The sequence below is a fragment of the Ornithodoros turicata genome, unplaced genomic scaffold (assembly GCF_037126465.1).
Source record: "Ornithodoros turicata isolate Travis unplaced genomic scaffold, ASM3712646v1 ctg00001117.1, whole genome shotgun sequence".
Taxonomy (NCBI): domain Eukaryota; kingdom Metazoa; phylum Arthropoda; class Arachnida; order Ixodida; family Argasidae; genus Ornithodoros; species Ornithodoros turicata.
The window spans coordinates 1-18,217 of record NW_026999468.1 but is presented as its reverse complement, the minus strand read 5'-3'; the positions used below and the strand labels follow the sequence as shown (position 1 = coordinate 18,217).

Genomic DNA, 18,217 nt, shown 5'->3' with positions numbered 1-18,217 from the left:
CGACAGCCGCACTTCTACAGCACTTCGATTACTGAACATTCACGTAGTGCCACCTAGCGTGGCAACCAATCAGGGAGCACTGGATCCTTTGCTTCTCGACAGATTGACACATTACACGCTTGATGGCGCTCGTGAATGTTCAACAGTCACTGGTTTGAATCAGAATTGAAAGCTGTCTGTGTGACAGGGGTATTAGTTCGGTTGCTTCACGTTCGATTCCCTCGTGAGAAAAGCATTCGCTTGTTGAATAAAAAGCTTGTTGAAAAACAAACGGTTGGGGGTTTGTTCATGTCTCCTGCTAATCAAAAGCGTGAGAGAATCATTCACAGTACCCCTTACTGTACCTACACGCAGCAGGTTCACATGTGTGCGACGTATCCTGTCCGTCTGAAACTGATTCCTTTATCGCTCTTCACGCGATACGAGACGAAAGCGGGTGATATGATCCGACGTCCTCGGTGCCTTTAATCGCGATGAAAGATATGTGTCTTTTATGGCAAAATCGGGAACAAAATCTCATTTTGTGCCATTTATGTCATATCGAGTGGCGTGTACCCCTAATCGTATTCCCATTCCACACAGAACTTACCCTCCTGCTGTCCTGTAGAAATAGATGACTGTCCTTCTGATGCGACAGATGACATAGCTGCAAAACATTTGAAAACCTTTAAAAGAGATACGACACTGGAAGTAACGACTTATGTCGTGGCTTCCTTACAGCATCAGTTGAGGCTAACTCTATATTCTCCCCTCTGTATAACAGTTTTATTTACTGCCCATGAATACACGACCAGCACTAGCCTACTACTGAACAAACCCCTTGGCTGAATTACCTTACACCCTTCAAATAGCACTCGACCGCGTAACATGGTCCCAGCCAACCATCATGGCGAATGACATTGTTCTCGCCCCCGATTTGTTGAAAACGGGAGGCATGGGTGCCGTCGCGGGGTGGGGGGTGGGGGGGGGGGCAAGGGGACTGTTCGCCCCTCTCCCTGGCATCCAGAAACGTAGTGCTTCTGAGCAATAACAGTGTGGTTGCGGGCGCAGATATTCTGCCAGAATACCAAACATTCTGCCCTGCTAACCCCCTGGAAAAAAATCCTGGGGCGCCCATAGAGGCAGGCGTATGCCTTCTACAGCGGCAGTTGTTATGTACAGACCTACTGCTAGTTCCGTGACCGGCGTGGCCCCCGCAAAATAACGAAAGCTGTAACGCAAAAGGAAAGCGAAAAGAAACGGATTAGGTGCCGCCGCGTGGAGGGAAGGCCATGCGTTGTGCATCCTAGCCAGGTGTATGGACGAAGAAGGGCTCCAGCGACGAGATCGTCATGTGACCAAGGGAAGAAAAGGGCCGCGAGCCGCAACGACAACAGTCTGGGGCGTGGCACCAACGAACAAGGAGCTCGAGACTTGGGGCCTGCTGATCATTAAAAGGTTTATTACTGCTGCAACTGACATGTATTACCCCTGCGTACCCCAAGGGAGCATTCTGAGTCCTACACGTTTTACCGTGGCAATGGGAGGCCTAAAATAGATAATTCCTTAATCGATACTAATCGATAAGCGGTAAAGTAGCATTCTCTGTGTATGCCAATGTCGTTGCCGTTTGAACAGTAGGCAACTCACGACCAGTCATTCAGCGCTCTTTGCAGCTAGCCTTAAATAATGTCCATCTGTACCTCACGCGACTTGGAATGCACCTATCGCAGAAAAGTGCGTCGAGCTCCCTTTCACTCACAAGGATATGAGAACTTCCCTCCTTGGGTTGGTGCAAAGAAGCTCAAGCCTGTACGTTCCCATCCCTTCCTTGATGTGGTCCTGAACTCGAACCTGCGCTGGGCTCGCCACATTAAGCACCTTGAAACCAAAGCGCAGCGATAGCTTCCTGTTATTCAACATCTTTCTGGCTTAGGATGGGGCTGTGATCAACGCTACCTTCTAGCCATTCACACGAATTTGGTGAGGGCGACTGTTCTTTAGAGCCTTTCAATCTTGCACAGGATTTCTACAACGTCGTTAAATACCCTTCGGGCCCTGTTTGCCCGAAGCCCCCGTCGCTGCCTTGGAGTTCCAAAAATGGCTGAAACACGGCAAGTCCTAGCTGAATCTAGTGAACTCCCTGTGGAGGTCCTCTGTGAGCGTGAAACGGCTCGCCACTTCCTACGTTTGCGTGTGCACATACCCCGTCACCCACTTCTCAGGCAAATTCGATACCGTTCTGAAAATGATTTCCATCGCGTGGCGCAGAGGACGCGCTAGACTGTCACTGGATTCATAGCTAAGGACGTCACGCCGCCGAACGCCCTTTGGTCTCTGCCTGTGCCACACACCTCCGCACGTCTTCCGGACCTCCAGGACCGCAGAGATCAGGTTCCCCCTCAAGTCCTTCGAGCCCATTTTTGTGCTCTGGTAGACGCGAAGTTTTCTACCTCTGCACAACATACACCAATGGCGCGTCTCCAAATGGCAAGTCTGCGTTGGCATTCGTCATCCCACCAGAAAGTGTAGTGGAAGGACGTCGCCTTTCGCATCAAGCCTCATCCACAGCTGTGGTCTATGCCATACTTTTCTTTCTGCAGCACATCGTTCACTTTACCCCACGGCATGTCCCCATTGGTTCGTATTCACTGACTCAACATCTGCGCTGCAAGCAATTGAAACTTCTGGCATCCGAGGCTCATCCACACCGTTGGTTGGGCACAGGCTGGTTCTCCAATGGGTTCCAGCCCATTGCGGTGTCGAAGGGAATGAACAGGTCGACAGCGCCACAGAAGCAGCTCTCATCTCGGAGACGGGCGCGGGAGAGGCGATCGTCGGTCCGTACTTCGACGCCTCGTGACTCCTCTGGCTACCCGACAATCGACCACTCACATTCTCCCCCCAGCTATGCTGCGCAGAGTTGATCCAGCGCTGGCTTTCCGAATGCCTCGACATATCTCTCGTAAAGATGCCGCATTAGTTCATCGAATGCTCTTCGATGTGGCTTTCACAGCACAGTGGCGTTAGGCGTTACCGCTTGAGGCAACGTGACTCTCCCCACTGCAGTCACTGAGGTGCTGTACAAGATCTAGAGCACATTCTTCTCCATTGCACACACTACCAACCTTCCCGAAGCGTACTCTCCGCATCCCTTAACGAGCTAGACTCGCACCCCCTCTCCCTCATAAAATTTCTTGGTCCCTGGCCACACCCAGCCCACCAACGCTCTGCCCTCAAAGCTCTCTTGGCCCTTCTGGATGCCATAGGACTTCGATCCTTATTGTGAAGGGGTTCATTATTTCATTCCCCGCATCACCGCATCGCCACCAGCAATGGGGTAGAGTATCGCCCCTGGCGATGAAACTTGCCAGTCATCATCTCGTAATAAAGCTGTTGTTTGAGCCTGTATTCTTGACTGGCGCAGTCGACAGGATCTATTCTGCAGCCTGGCATTCTCCCAGCGTCGGATGACACGAATATTTGCCCTGATCCGAAGTGGCTGGCGAAGATATATATAGGGGTTCCCCCCTTCGCCCGGTGTCCCGGTCGGTGTCCGCCTGCAGCAGTTTCAGATTATCAATGGTGTGAGTGGGACTTTGTTTGATTTTCTTCCGGATTGACGAGCATGGTTAGAACGCGGGGCATGGAGCAGTGGGGCCCTGAACGTGACGGGTCGGATTCAATACTAGTCGTTCCCCGGGACAGGCAGGAGCGTCTCTGGAGGACGAACAGGAGAACGCACCGCCGGGGTTGACTGTGCAAAGCGGTACAGCTAGAGCGAACGGCGATCCGAGAGATAAAGAGTTGTAGTTGGAATTGCAGATAGAGTTGGAGAGACTTAGATTGGCAACTCCGCATGCACGGTCACAGGGTGCGGGCGAGAGCGCTGTGGGAGCGGAGCGAAAGCGTATGGGGGAATTCGCAGCCGTATTAAGGACAGCGTTGACTCCGATACCCAGCCTAGATGCTATGGACACTTTATTTGACTCCCTTGAAATTCCTCAGACGATGCGGGAGCGGTTATTCTGCTTTTTCTAATTCAGTAGATGCGATCTTTTGTGGCTTCGCAAACCACTAGTGATTTACTGCCGTATGCCGATGTGAAATCCTTAATTTTGAAGGAGTTGAGGTTGACAGCTACTACGTACAAGCAGCAGTTCGCAACAGCGGTGAAATCGAACGATGAAACGTGGAACCAGTTTAAATACAGGGTAGAAACTCTTTTCAATTCCTGCCTAGAGAGTCGTAAGGTGAAGATTTTTCAGGAGTTAATAGTGGAAGACAAACTGAACGAAGTCATGCCTGAAGAAATGTTAGTGCATTTGGTGCAAGGGGAAACTAGTGAGTGGCGCAAAACTTCCAGGAAAGTCGTAGGCCCATGAGTGTCACTAGTTGGGGGTTCTCTAGAAGAGACAATGGGAGATGTGGTCAGGTTCACAGAGATCTGGCAGGAAACACTAGAGGTGAGGGCGCCAATGATAGACGTCGTTTCGAATGTAGAAGAATGGCACACATGCGTAAGGAGTGTCCGGAATTGCGCAGGACGCACACGGGTGGCGTCGGTGCGCGAATGGTATGGCAGACGACGGATGTGGACACCCAGGATCCCGCCAGCTGGGTAGATATTGTGGTAGGCAGTACATTAATAGTAGGGTCGGTTCGGGGGCTGACGCACAGTACGCCGCCCTAAGGACATCCCGTCGGAGTGTTTGCTAGAAAGAGGTGGTAAGGTGTAGTTGACAGGAGCTCTCGGGGCGCCCGTTGAAGCTGATTTGCGCTATGTGGGAACTGGTTTTAAGTGGAACCAGGGAGGGGTAGGCCAGCCAGGGCGGTTGTCACGTGCTATCACGGAGGAGTTAGCCTATGATGTGGGAGCGTTGATTACGCTACAGGACTTTGAGGAACTTCGGAGAATAGCAACTGAGGCTAGACAGGGAGCCGATGAGGTCTTGGCTATTGAAAGTCAGGCCGACGTAAGTTCTGGGGCACATGTATTGGTACAGCAAGTCCAGCTACAGAAGCTAGATTCGGAAGAAGCTGAAGTCAGTGACGAATTGGATGCCTCTCTCCAAACCACGGAGCTCTGCTCGCTTTGCTAAGGAACAGCGAGATGTCGTATCACTTCTAGACGCCTGGAGGAAAACCAGACACATGGGATGGTTATCGAACATGGCTTGCTATTTCACGAAGAAGTCGTTAATGGTAAACAACAGAGACAGTTGGTGTTGCCTCAGTCACGCAGAAGCGATGTATTGCAATTGGCGCCCGATCGACCCACTCGAGGTCACTTGTGGGGAAGAAAAAGAGGATAAAGAGTTATTTCTATTGGCCCACATTGGTTACAGATGTTAAGAAGTATTGCAAAAATTATCCTCAGTGTGAGACGTTCGCGCGACCTCGTACGGCGGATCGTGTTCCTATTACTCCTCTCGCTCGACCAGAGTGCCCACTTCAAACTGTATACTTGAACTGTATAGGCCCTGTTGATCCTCCTTCAGCCAGAGGACACCGCTACGCGTTATGCCTGGTAGATGTATGCACACGCTGGGCAGAAGTGACTCCTTTCAAAGCTTGGACAGCGAAAGCAACCTGCCAAGCGTTGCTTGAAATTTCAGGAGATTCGGTACACCAGAACTCATATGCTGTAAGCAAGGAACAAATGTTACGTCACAGGTCACACGAGAGTTTCAAAAGCGACTGGGAGTCTGTATGTGTTTTTCCACACCAGATCAGCCCCAGAGTAACGGGATTGTGGGACGTTTTAACGGGTCTTTCAAAAACATGTTGCGACACGTTATGGCAGAAAACGCTAAGAGTGGGATCGAGATATATATATACTCAGGCAAATGCTTTCTCTTTCCAGAAGTCAAATACCATTTTTTAAAGGGGTACCATAGTGCAAAAATCTTTCTTCGCCGGAATTAAGAAAGTTCCTGTTGTCGCGACAGTAACCCAAAAGGAACAGCGTTCATCCATGTTGCGTTTTTTTTTTTTTTTTGCAATTAAAACGTGAGGACGATTTCTCACGTTTTCATCCTTTCTCATCATCCTTCCTCCTAGTCGGCGAAAGCCGTCGAGGGTACGTCACCTATAGAGCACACAATCCTCGGAGAAAATACATTTCTAGAACGTCCCCTTCCCGCATTGCTTTGCCGAATCAACACCATATGAGAGGAGCTCCCACTTGGCTGCGACGACGCGTAGAGAACAGATACACCTCAACTGTGACCGGGGGCATATTCTGTAGCCGCCGCAGCCAGACAGCGTTGCCAACTCCATCATTCTTAAAAATGAACATCTCCACATAGCACACTCCTAGCCAACCATCATCTCATATACATCGTTCTCTCCATTGATTTGATGAAGCTGGGAGGCGTACGCCTTTTTTGTACAATGCCGTACATAATGAGTACAAGGAAGGTCCCGCCTCCCATTTTCAACAAATCAGGGGCGAGAACGTTGTCATTCGGAATGATGGTTGGCTAGGATCATGCTATGTGGTGAAGTTATTTTTTAAGAGTGAGTGGAAATTTTGCGAATAGATATAGAAAATTTTCGGATGTAGTTCGTCACCGGGGCCACTGCATTTTTGTGGCCAAAGAAAGTAACTAGGTAAACGATATGATTTTACATGAAGCAGGAGCTAATTAGGAGCGAAATTAAACAGGAATGACCCTCACGAAACGTATAAAAACTAAATTTTATCGCCCGTTTCTTGGCGATGATCCGCCATCTTTACGAAGGCCTTCAGGACCAACCCGAGGCACAGTCTCGTGCCCGCACCGCCTAGTGCGTGGGTGGCGCCCCCCAGACCCTCACCCCCAATCTGTGTTACCTAAACTGACCCAACCTCACTAAAGTGAGGATTTTAACCGAACCCAACGACCGTACCTATTGCAAGACGGCACCTTCGGGATCCGTTGGGCTTTGCGTTGCCGTGTTTCTCTTGCGCTAGAAGTGCTTCAGATGGTGTTGTTGAAGTGCACATGAAAAACGTTCTAGACCACACAACTTTATAATTATTATTTTTTTTAGATTTACCTTTCAAACGCTTTCACTCATTTTTAAAAAGCAATGGTCCCGGTAACGAACTACAACCCAATTTTCTGTTCTGTCGCGGAAAAAAATAATATTATGCAAAATTTAGGAAATTTCGATCTGGCATCACTCATACATTGAACTGAACACTATCATAATATAATTTGTAATACAATGAGTTGGATTAAAAACTGAACACTCGTTGCATGGCCTTGCCTGCTTTATACCTTGGCTACAACACGGCACTCCAAAAACAGTACTTCATTCCATAGCACGCTGTGCGCCAACCATTACCACGAATGGCTGGGCTATTGCTTCTGATTCGAGGAGAGGGGGGCGTACGCCTTTTTGTGGCAGTTTGTATATATGAAAATTGACTCAAAAATAAGTACGCCCCCTCTCTCTTCGAATCCGAAGCGATAGCCCTGGCATTCGTTGCAATGGTTGGCGCACAGACGACTGATCTATACCCCTCTCTGTTCGATCGGAATAGGTCCCTATGCATTTATATAAACTCTGAAAATGGAAAGTTACCGCATAGCACGCTGTGCGCCAACTATTGCACGAATGATATAGTTATCGCTTCCGATTCGAAGATGGATGTGGACGTACGTCTTTTTGTGTTAATGATCATACATCTAAATTGACAAAAAAAGGTGTACGACGATGCAACTGTTTTTAGAGTGTACACAATAGCGTATTCACCGTGTATCTTATGATGAAGTGTTCATCAACCTCCTACTTACACGAAATCTCGCTTTCCGCTGTGAAGAACGATGACGAAGATTTTTGAGAATTAGTTCAGCGAAACATCGATGTGAAATGAAAATGCGGCTATGAAACACGACATACCCATGATTCAGGTAGGCTTTTTGGCACAGAACCAACGTGTAGCCCCGGCAGGTCACAGCTCTAGCCAATTGATGTTGATGCCGCCACGGCTAGGTCGTCTTCTTCTGAGTGCTTGTCGTAGCTTTCTCTTCTTCTTCTTCGTCTCGTCAGACATACGGTGGGCGGTGATCCACTGTTTCTTTCACTTCCCGTGAATATAGAACCGTACCAAATGTTGTTTGTGTTTACTTGTAGACGGAAAGCAATGAACCTGAAATGTAAGAAAGGCGCCTTGATTTCCACTACGAGCTCCGAGGCAAGTGTTTCTTGCATCGAAAGGCGGTGTGTTGCCAAGCTGTTCTTCGAACAATACGCCTTTTCCAACGGTCTATTTCCGACGCTTCTGAATATTGACACCTTCAGCTTTTTTTAGCGATTCGTTTTAGTCGCGCATCGAAAGAAAAATCCTCTACAGCGCAAGGATGCAGCTCAGGCACTGTGGCTAAAAATAATCATAAAATCATCTCCCCCTCCCCATGCACGCTTACGCGATGTTATCGCCCGCGCTGCTTCGTTTAAAAGCTTCTGAAAAGTGTCTTATAGACAACTGTATTATGACCTCTATTCGACCGCAAAATCCTCCTCAATGAGCAGAGGATAATTTTCGCTGTCTTTTACTTGGTTACCACTGTGGCGGTCGTCGAAAAAGTCAGACAGCGGCGGGATTTGAAGAAGCACCGCTTGATTGCTGGTCACATGCCTTACGATGGTCATGTTCTAAGGCATTGAAGCTGATGTTGTGTTTGTCTATTTGACTGTTCCACGCGCATAACAGTTACTCTCCGCCGTTTGCGTTACCATGGTTCCACGTAATCCTTTGGAGGCGTTTACGTTGTCCATCAGCATTAGAAGCGATTGCATTGCTTTCTTATGATTAGCATATTCAACCTGGAATTCCTCTGCCTTGCAGGTGTCACGTACGTTTTCAGAAGAATGTGCGCGTACACCTGCTTGAATAGGACACACACGAGAGCATATTTAAAAAAAAATGCAGTACGCTTGAGGGCGAACGCTGCGAAAACTACTGCACTTCTGCCCAATTGTTGTGCATGTCCGATGGGAAGCGCGTAAGTATCGCCCGAGGGAGTTTTAGATATTCGTAGGGGCCCTCCTATTCCGACTCCGTATCGCTGCCATATCAGCAACGTGACGTCAGCCACTCCAAAGGAATCCGGCGATTGGCTTATCATGTTTACACTGTGGACACTGTATCGTGAAACTTCTGCGTGCTCCTGGAACTCGCTTTGGTATCCACCACACGAACTCCGCGGCTGCAGAGGGTGTCGTGAGAGTAGTGAGAGCACCGTCTGCTGCCTATAACAATATTAGTCATTGGAAGTAGATTTACACGTAAGGGGAATCACCCTATTTCTGTGGCTTCATGTTGCACGTGCCGCAGAGTAGGACTGCGGATAACTACGACCACCTTATTTCTCCAACATACCATGTAAAATTTAATAAATCAGGCGCCCCTGCAGTTATCGCTTATCAACATCAGGCGCAATTATCGCTGGCGCGTGTCTAATCTTATCTCTTACTCATGGCGCAACTTCTTCCTTTTTTTTTATCCCCAATGTTTGCGAAAGGCACTTTAACCCCAGTCGAACGAGCCATACTTGATGTGGTTGGCTTTCGCAAGGACACAGCAATACAGGGCACTAGGTATATCTAAACTGGTAGGGAAAAGAAGCGAAAATACGAAATCAACGAATGCAACAACTCCATCATTGTATACCAAATCAGATCCATCAGCAAGGTTACCATCATGAGGCGCGATCGATCTTGGGTGTTCGTAGTAGATATACGATCGTAAAAAAAAAAAAAAAAACCTTACAACGTGTTCATGGGTTGTGTGTGTACTGTCAGGGCCACTTCTAACTTTCTACTCGTTTCAGTGGTCTCGCTCCGATAAGCGCCACGCTAGCGGGCAAGGTCGCAAACAAAAAGTGGACTCGTCCGGGGGTGGCCGGGTGCCGACGAGGCATCGCATTGCTGCACGAAGGTATTGGAAAAAAACGTGTAAAAACAATAAAGGAAAACGTAACAAAAGGAAAGCAGACGGTGTGAGAGGGAATTATACCACTATCTTAATCCATTATCACGTGCCGTGCCTTGTTTTGTAGGGAGCAAGAAGATCGCGCATTGTTATCGCGTCTGCTTTCCCTTGTTATGTTTTTCTTTATTGTTTTTTACTCGGTCCTTCCAACGCCTTCGTGCGGCAATGCGATACCTTGTCGGCACCTGGCCACCCCTGGACGAGTCCACTTTTTATTTGCGACCTTGGCCGCTAGCGTGGCGCTTATCGAAGCGAGGCAACGGAAACGAGTAGAAAGATAGAAGTGTCCCTGACAGTACTAATAGGTTCATAAATTACATGCACATATGCGAAATCATCTACCACCCGAGTACATTTCCGTATCCTGCTCCCCTGCGCACGGGTCACAGTGGGCGTGTTTATCCGTGCATCTCTGTATCCGTGCCGTGCGTCCGTGCATTGTAACATGGAGTTCGTACACTTTTTGGGTTAAACAGGACGCGATGTTTACATCTAGGAGCTGTAGACCAAGATTAACACGTGTGAACAGATGAAAACAATGCATCCCTCGTTGCTGGCCCCGCGAAAAAAAAAAAAAAATCATGGCACGAGCGGCCATGATAGCGTGAGTGTTAGCAGGAATCAGCTGTGCGACAACGATATCATATTTTGTTGCAATGTACCTATAATGGCCACTCATTGAATAAATGCAAACGTCTAATCATTACGTGCACGTATAGCTCTAGGTGAGAAAGGTCCCAAATTTGGGACCAACCCCAAAACGTGCCACACTCACGTGAAACGCGCGAGATAGCAAGTCTGACGATTTAGATAGATAGCGTAGTCATCAACGAACACCGTGAAATATCCCTATGTCTAGGTCTATTTCGAGGAACTTCCGAAGTGAAAGAAGTTGAAGTTGGCCACAACTGCGTGACAGCGCCAGCGCCAGCGCAGCGTGACAGCGCCAACTTGCAATGCGACCGTGGTGAAAACACAGATAGGTTGCTGATTTTTCGTGTTGAATTCTCTTTTGTATTGTGATGTATATATTATATGATCATTCTGTACCAGTTTTCTGTGGTCTCCCACTCAATAAACCGAATGTCGGAGCTTGTGACTGGTTGGTGCCGAATTTGGCAGTTCGTGCAACATACAGCGCCATTTTCAATGAGATGGATCCATCAAGGTTTTATGCCAAACAAAGAGCTATTGCAGCGAAAGCACAGCCAATAAAGAGCGATGATTCGGATTTCGATACATCTAGTAACGATAAAGCAGACTGATAGTCTAAATCTGTGTGCTCTGTTGCTGCGTTCACTGTCTATTGATGATAAGACCTGTTGGGATGGGTTTTTCTGCCCAAAGTATGAAATTTACACGTTGTCGTTCACATTTCTTATTATGTGTTCAGATTCGTTTGTAACGTCTCTTACGTCCTGATGTGTTTTGCCCTCACATTTCAGGTGCTCAAATGAATGAAACCAACATATATGCACCACTATAGTGTTGTCCACCCAGCTTCAAAGAGTCAGAAATTGAGGCATTGATTGGGACACTGTTCTGGATGTCATTGCTCAAACTTCCATGGACCAGGCTTCTTCGTTCCACAAATCGGAAACGTTATGACAGTAAGCATGTGGGAACAGGAAAGAAAAAGAAACAGTTGCTGTCATGTGCCCTAGTGTAGTCACTCAATACAACAAGCATATGGGAGGAGTGGATCTACTGGACTGACTCTTTGGCCTATACAGAGTTCAAGTGCGCTGTAAAAAGTGGTACTTCCGGCTGTTTACCACATACTGGATTTGACTGTTGTTGTAGCGTGGCTGCTATACCGAAGAGTGTAAGAGGAAGTGGGAAGTGACAAGACGGATATTCTCAGCATGGCATCTATCAAGGCTGCGGAGGGCCTCATTTTGGCAAGCAAAGATGCATCCCGAAAGCATGCACTGAATGTGTTTATTCCATGTCTTTCACTTAGACATAGACGTGTCTCATGAACATGCATAGAGTTGCACAGGAAGGTATGTTTGTGCAATATATGGACCCCTAGTTGCACGAAGTGCCAAATTTGGCACCATCCCATACCGCCATAACTGACATGATTTCGGGCTTCATATTTATTTTTCTGTCCCACTTTGACGCTCTGAATTGAAAAATAATGTGAAATATATTTTTCAAGTCACACGAAAAATGTGTTGAATAGAGGGTTAAGTGATCCTTCCTCATTTCTGTGTGGTCATCACAATGCCTTTCTGTTTGGAGCAGTCAGTATCTGTGATAACTATATGCATTTCAAATGGATATATTTCATTAAACCTGATATGATTTATTTTTCTGTGTTCTGGTCTGGTATTGTTGCCTGGGTGAGGAAAAGGCAATAGAACGGAAACGAAGTACGCGAACGTAAACGTGCCATGACTAATTATGCACTACTTATTATTCGTGCTGCTGACGTCACCTCTGACGTCATTTATTTACAATCTGACCGTCTCTATCATGGTGTCATTCTGAAGACACAGGGGCCTATGTGAGTTGCGCTACCTGTTTAGATATACCTTGCAAAGGCATGGCATTAAACTGCACTTCATGGAAATAGTAGAAATAGATAAGTCGTCTGTAATTAGCAAATTGTAAACTAATTTAAAATAGGACAACAGTGTGAGAACAGAAGTAGAACGCAGGATTAAAAGAAAGCAATTTCCTTTTGTATTCATTTGCCTCGTATTTTCTTAATATAGCTAACCGGCAGTGGCGAAGGAGCTGGTGGGTAGAAGGCATAGATAGCCACAGCCAACATGGACGGCAACACAGCTGTATCATGCACAAGGGTTTGCTTATTACAACGAGGATGCAACTTCACTGTACTGCCGTTTGGGTCATTGGTATTGCCTACCTATCTGCCGGGACTGAAAAGCTTGAAGGCAGACAGGCGAGCAAATGCCATTGAGTCGAGTGGAAGAGCAGTGTGTACAGGCTCACTGATCCTGCACACTTTTCGTCTTCCTGGTCCCTCTAGGCTGATCATGTTTTGAGTTAATTAAGATAATAATTATAGCTTTCTGCCGATTGTGAAAGCTATCAAATTTGCCAAATTTGTCTTAGCTACCCCTGGTCATCGTACTAAGAGCACAGTACGCAGCCCAGTGCTGCGCTTTTTCGGCAAGTTACTCTGGTTTTTCTCTTCGTTCAGCAACCCTAAACAACCCAGAAAATTAGCAATATTGCTTCTGACAACGCATGATATTGGGGTCACCAGCAGCGAATATTTCGATGGCCAATGATAGTAATTTACCCCAAGATTATGGTTCGCTGTAGCAGTTGCACGTATATCGTTCAAGGATTACCCAGGGGTGAAACGGCGCAGGGCGTGATGCCTCCACTTTAATCCTATTTACACCAATGGTATAATGACAACGAGTTAAAGACGAGCACTTTCTGACATTCTGCACACGATGTTGGGAAAGATTAATCAAGCAACGTTACGCATGCATATACCCACGGTCAACGACATACAATTGAAAGTATGGAGCGGACCTGTTTCTCACTACCGCCCAGCTTTTTCTCTTTTTTGCATTCCCTATGGTTATAGCCTCCGTCGCTACTGCGCCATTAAAATACTAATCATCATCATCATCAGCAGCAGCAGCATTCCCTATGAAAGGACTACCGTCGCTCTGCCTGATGTATAGGGTTTATTTTTTAAATATCGTCTATACTGCAGTATTAAGACAGATACGACATTTAAAGAAAGGAAACCGCTTCCTAAAGCCGTATAATGATCGCTATGTGGGTGATACAATGTACATTTGGCACGTCGATGCATATCGAGCACATGATAGATAGATGGACGAGGGAGATAACTGAGGTTTTCAACGAAAACGCGCACATAGGTGACGGCCGAACTGTTATCGACTACACCTCTACTTCAGCCGATTAAATCGCCTCAGCTCGTGAAGATGTATACACTGCTTCTGACAGTACTGGGGCCTTTGTAAACAGGGAATGTGCAACTATACTCTGGCAATTTTTCCCCTTTTCTCGGCTGTGCGCATGCTCTTGCTCCGCACACTGTATGTGCGTGCAAATACACTTCGTAATGTTTACGCTGTGAGACCATTGGCATCGTAATTTTTACTCTGCGGGCCGTGGCCTTCCAGGCTGGCTGTGGCTTCGTATACCTTGTACCCGCCACCTCCTTTGCGAATGCGGGGAGAGTTGCATTAGTACATACTGCAAGGGAACACAAAATGAAAGTGTTTTCGTTTAATTATATGTTGCACTTCTGTTCTCAATCTGCTGTCCCACTTTCACGTATCTTACCATTTACTACTGGAACCCTACTGGGACTTAGTATCGCTACTATTTACTATTTATTTGAGGTTCATGGCATGCCATTTAGAGATGCGTCCTTGCGACGACCAACCTCAACGTTGAAATGCCTTTCACCAAAAGCGGGGATCAAAAAAGAGAGTGTCTCGTGCAAGAGATAAATTTACTTTCTGGTCAGCAAACTTGTCTAGTGTTGACAAGCGATAGCTGTAGAGGGGAGTGATGCGTTCATGTTTACACAGTTTGCAGGAGAAATAATCTGCACTCACGAAGTTTCTATCGCGGATACAACAAGGCGGTACTTTGGCGTTCCCCATCGAACATACATAAGGTCCTTAGATGGGTATAAATCCAGCGAACCGGTAGAGATGTAGGAAGGGAGTTGCCTCAGGACAGAAGACGCCGATATTTCGAACAGAGACTGTTCTTCTTCTGAGCAAGAAGCTTCTCAGAAGAAGAACAGTCTCTGTTCGAAATATCGGCGGCTTCTGTCCTGAGGCAACTCCCTTCCTACGTAAGGTCCTGTGTTTTCGGGTTTTATGTTTTTGAAAATCGCGTGATATCGGGTGGAAAAGTTGATTTTCGGGTAGAAAATACAAAATAAAAACACTTCACGCATCTGAGATTGAGACAAGATACGGGACAGCTATCCTGAGTCTCCAATGCTTAACATCCTCCAGTGCCGTACTGGTACCTTAGTTGGCACCTTTGCAATCTCATCCTGGCTACAGTCGTGACGCAGCCCATATTCGTGAGGCCAACAACCGCCAGCCGGTTTTACGTCACCACCACCACCACCACCTCATTTTCAGGTTTCGTTCTTTTTTTTTTCAGGATGTAACCTAAGTGATGATGATGATGATGCAAACCGGGGGTAAAACGGGTTTTACAGTGTTTTATCCGAAAACACACTGCCCTAAACATAACAATTAACGATTAACTGTGCCTCACTAAAGGGAGTTGTTGTCGCTGAAACATTTGAAGGAAACAGGCGGGACAACCTTCATGTTGCGTGATATTCAATAAGTGATGTTATTCCAGTGGAGATCGCGCCCGCAACGGCTCTGCACGAGAGGATAGCGATGGCGCTGGAACCGCTACAGCAGCCCCCCCCCCCCCCTAGTGAATGGGCGAAGTCCATGAATGGTGTGTGCAGAGTACCGGCGCCCAGGACAGCTGGCGGCGTGGTGGGAGCTGGCGGATGGACTCGGTAGGGCAGGGACTGGCAGGCACTTCGGGCTGAGAAATGGTGTAGCCTAGCTGCGGGAAGGCTTCCGTGTAAGCCGGCTCAAACCGGTCAATAGAAACTTAGTCGTCCTTCCCGTTGATGCGCAGCATCGAATGTCGTCAGCGGAAGCTGGAATGACGCACACCTCAGCGCCAGTGTCCACTAGAAACCGCGTGCCGGAGCAGCGGTCGGTGATGAAGAAAAGACGTGGACGGCTGATAGCTGCGTCAGCGAGACAGATCGCCGTCAGTTGCTGACGCTCCCGTTTCCCAAGTGGGAACAAGGACGCTGACAGTTGCGGGCGTTGTCACCGAAGTTTTGGTGATACCAACACTCTGTGGAGTCGGTAGACTGCAGGCGCAAGGGGCTGCGGCAACGACCGACGCGGCGAGGGCTGCGGGGCCTGGGGCTTCGGGGACGATGGCTAAGCTGAAGCGAGGTGGAGATCATGGTAGTGAGTCGCGCCACCTCATCACGAAGAGCTTGAAAGTCAGCTAAGGTGGGGGTAACGGGGGCGCTGAATGAAGACACTGCAGAAATGGCTGGTGGAGTAATATCCATGATCTTCCGCCATCTCCGCCAAGGCTTCCAGGGACACAGTGGAGGACGTCGTGAGGATCATGCGCACGGTGTTCGGAAATCGCTGTAAGAACAGCTCGCGCAAAATCGATTCGTCTACAGCTGAAGCACGATCGCCCAAGACTTGCTGCATGCGACAGAGGAGTTGGGAGGGTCTCCTGTCGCCGAGGACTTCAGCGGTGAGCAGCTGGCGGAGGCGCTCTTGTTCAGAAGCTGTGGTACGACGGGTCAAGGCTGTTTTGAGGGCGTCGTATGGGCGCTTCGTGGGCGGAACGGTGATGATGTCCCACACCTCAGCAGCGTCGTTTGGCCCGAGCGCTCCAACGACGTGATAGAATTTCGTCAACTGGGCAGTAATACCGCGGAGTGCGAACTGTGCCTCAATGTTGGCGAACCAGAGGACTGGGTCAGCCAGCCAAAACGGGGATCTTGACGGTGAGTGCGTGCAGTACAGGTTGATGAGCCCCATCACTGTGTGATGGAACGTCCTGCCCGGGAGGGATGGTCGGAGGTGTTGGTTGAGATTCCGTCAAGCTCACGTCCGGGTTACCAAATGAAGGAAACAGGCGGGACAGCCTTCATGTTGCGTGATATTCAATAAGTGATTTTATTCCAGCGGAAATCGCGCGGGCAATGGCTCGGCACGAGAGGATAGCGATGGCGCTGAATGGCGATGGCGCTGGAACCGCTACACATTCATCACGTCATCAACTAACGTTTGTAAAAAATAATTGATGTTAACTTCAAGTTTAAGTAATCCTTGATCTCGGTTCAAAGTTAACCAGCGTTGGTGAAACCTGGCCCTGTCTTCAATGCTATTGCATTGTACCTGTAATAAGTAAGTATATTCTTTATTATATGGAATGTGTTGTATTGTGTTTCTTCTGTTTCAGGTTTTTCAGCTGGATTTTTCCCTTTCACAGATTGGCATTACACCATAGGCATTAATAAATATATTTCCACTTGTACTTTTGTGTATGGATGCCCTTTGCATATCTATACTTGCATGTAAACCACCCACCGCACAGCTGTTTGCTCACAAAAAATTTGTGAGTGAAGTGGGCCCAGGTGGAAAAATGTGCGACGATAAGCGCATGGGCAGCCCTCCATTCACGCAGTCGGCCCAAGGGTCAATAAATGTGTCTACCAGTGATCCTGCTTTTCCCACGGCCCATATCTATACTACTCAGAATTAATTCACAAGCTGACCACTGATGCCACTTATGTCGACAGCCACCTAAATTGCCTCTATCACTTTTACACCCCATGAGATTATTTGTGGGTCGAAACAGCCCTACACAGCAGAATATAATTCATGCACAACGTCACATTTTTGTTTTCCAGGAGGCAAAAAGAGTGCACCCTCGCTATACTGCACGCAGACGTTTTCTGTGCTCTTCCTTAGTGGATCCCGTTATTAAAATGCCGTCGAACTAGGCTCTGAAGCCCACCCATCCAGAGAGTAGCGTGTCCATGCATCTCCGAAAGACGATCGGAGCCACGGATACATCAAAAGGTAAGCGAGTGACCCGGAGGAGTCCTTTGTGCGTGTTCAAGGTAAGTAGTTCTGACGTGGGTCTGTCCACACGAAGCTGCTGGTAGGCCTGCTGAAGATCTAGCTTGGATAATATCTTACCCCCCTGGACAATACCGAGCATGTCGTCCACTGTCGTCCACAGTACTTCGGAATCCCCACACACTATCGAAGTGTGCCATCCTGTTTGCACACAGTTACAAGAGGCGTAGCCCAGAGCGAAGAAGAAACAGGTTCCAGAATTCCTTGATCCTGAAGCTTGCTAAGCTCTTTGTGAACATCATGTCTTGATGCTAAGGGTCACGGTGCTCTTCAGGAATTTCGGAGCAGCATCCCGCTGTACGTCAGTATAGGTATAGGATTTCCTTCATGTCCAACCATCCTGCCCTGGAAAACATTATTGAACTCGTCCAGCAAGGCTTGACACTCTGTTGCGGCGACCGTATTAATCCCTGTGACTGAAGTTCCCAGACGTTCCCAGGCTTACGCCGCAACCAGCTACGACATAGAGATTCAGTTCAGCCTCTCTATGCTGTAGTTTGACGTGGAATCTTGCTTTGCCTCGTACCTGTAGTGGAGTACTAATCCACGTACT

General features: G+C 47.9%; 1 protein-coding gene and 1 long non-coding RNA gene across 2 annotated transcripts; both read right to left on the bottom strand.

The window, feature by feature from the left end:
- Positions 1 to 586: 586 nt before the first annotated feature.
- LOC135376479 (uncharacterized) lies at positions 587 to 8,067 on the bottom strand. Its single transcript, XR_010417702.1, has 3 exons — positions 7,873 to 8,067; positions 7,767 to 7,784; positions 587 to 646 (listed from the first exon to the last, which is right to left on the bottom strand). It is a non-coding gene; the product is annotated as an uncharacterized LOC135376479 (long non-coding RNA).
- Positions 8,068 to 15,999: 7,932 nt separating this feature from the next.
- Positions 16,000 to 16,557, bottom strand: LOC135376475 (uncharacterized). The gene has a single exon (XM_064608989.1). It carries the CDS (start codon positions 16,555 to 16,557, stop codon positions 16,000 to 16,002), a length of 558 nt encoding a protein of 185 aa, XP_064465059.1.
- Between the last annotated feature and the right edge of the window lie 1,660 nt (positions 16,558 to 18,217).

What these genes read in the sequence shown, in the direction of transcription:
- LOC135376475 (XM_064608989.1), bottom strand. Translation starts at nt 16,557, where the DNA reads ATGGGGCTCATCAACCTGTACTGCACGCACTCACCGTCAAGATCCCCG.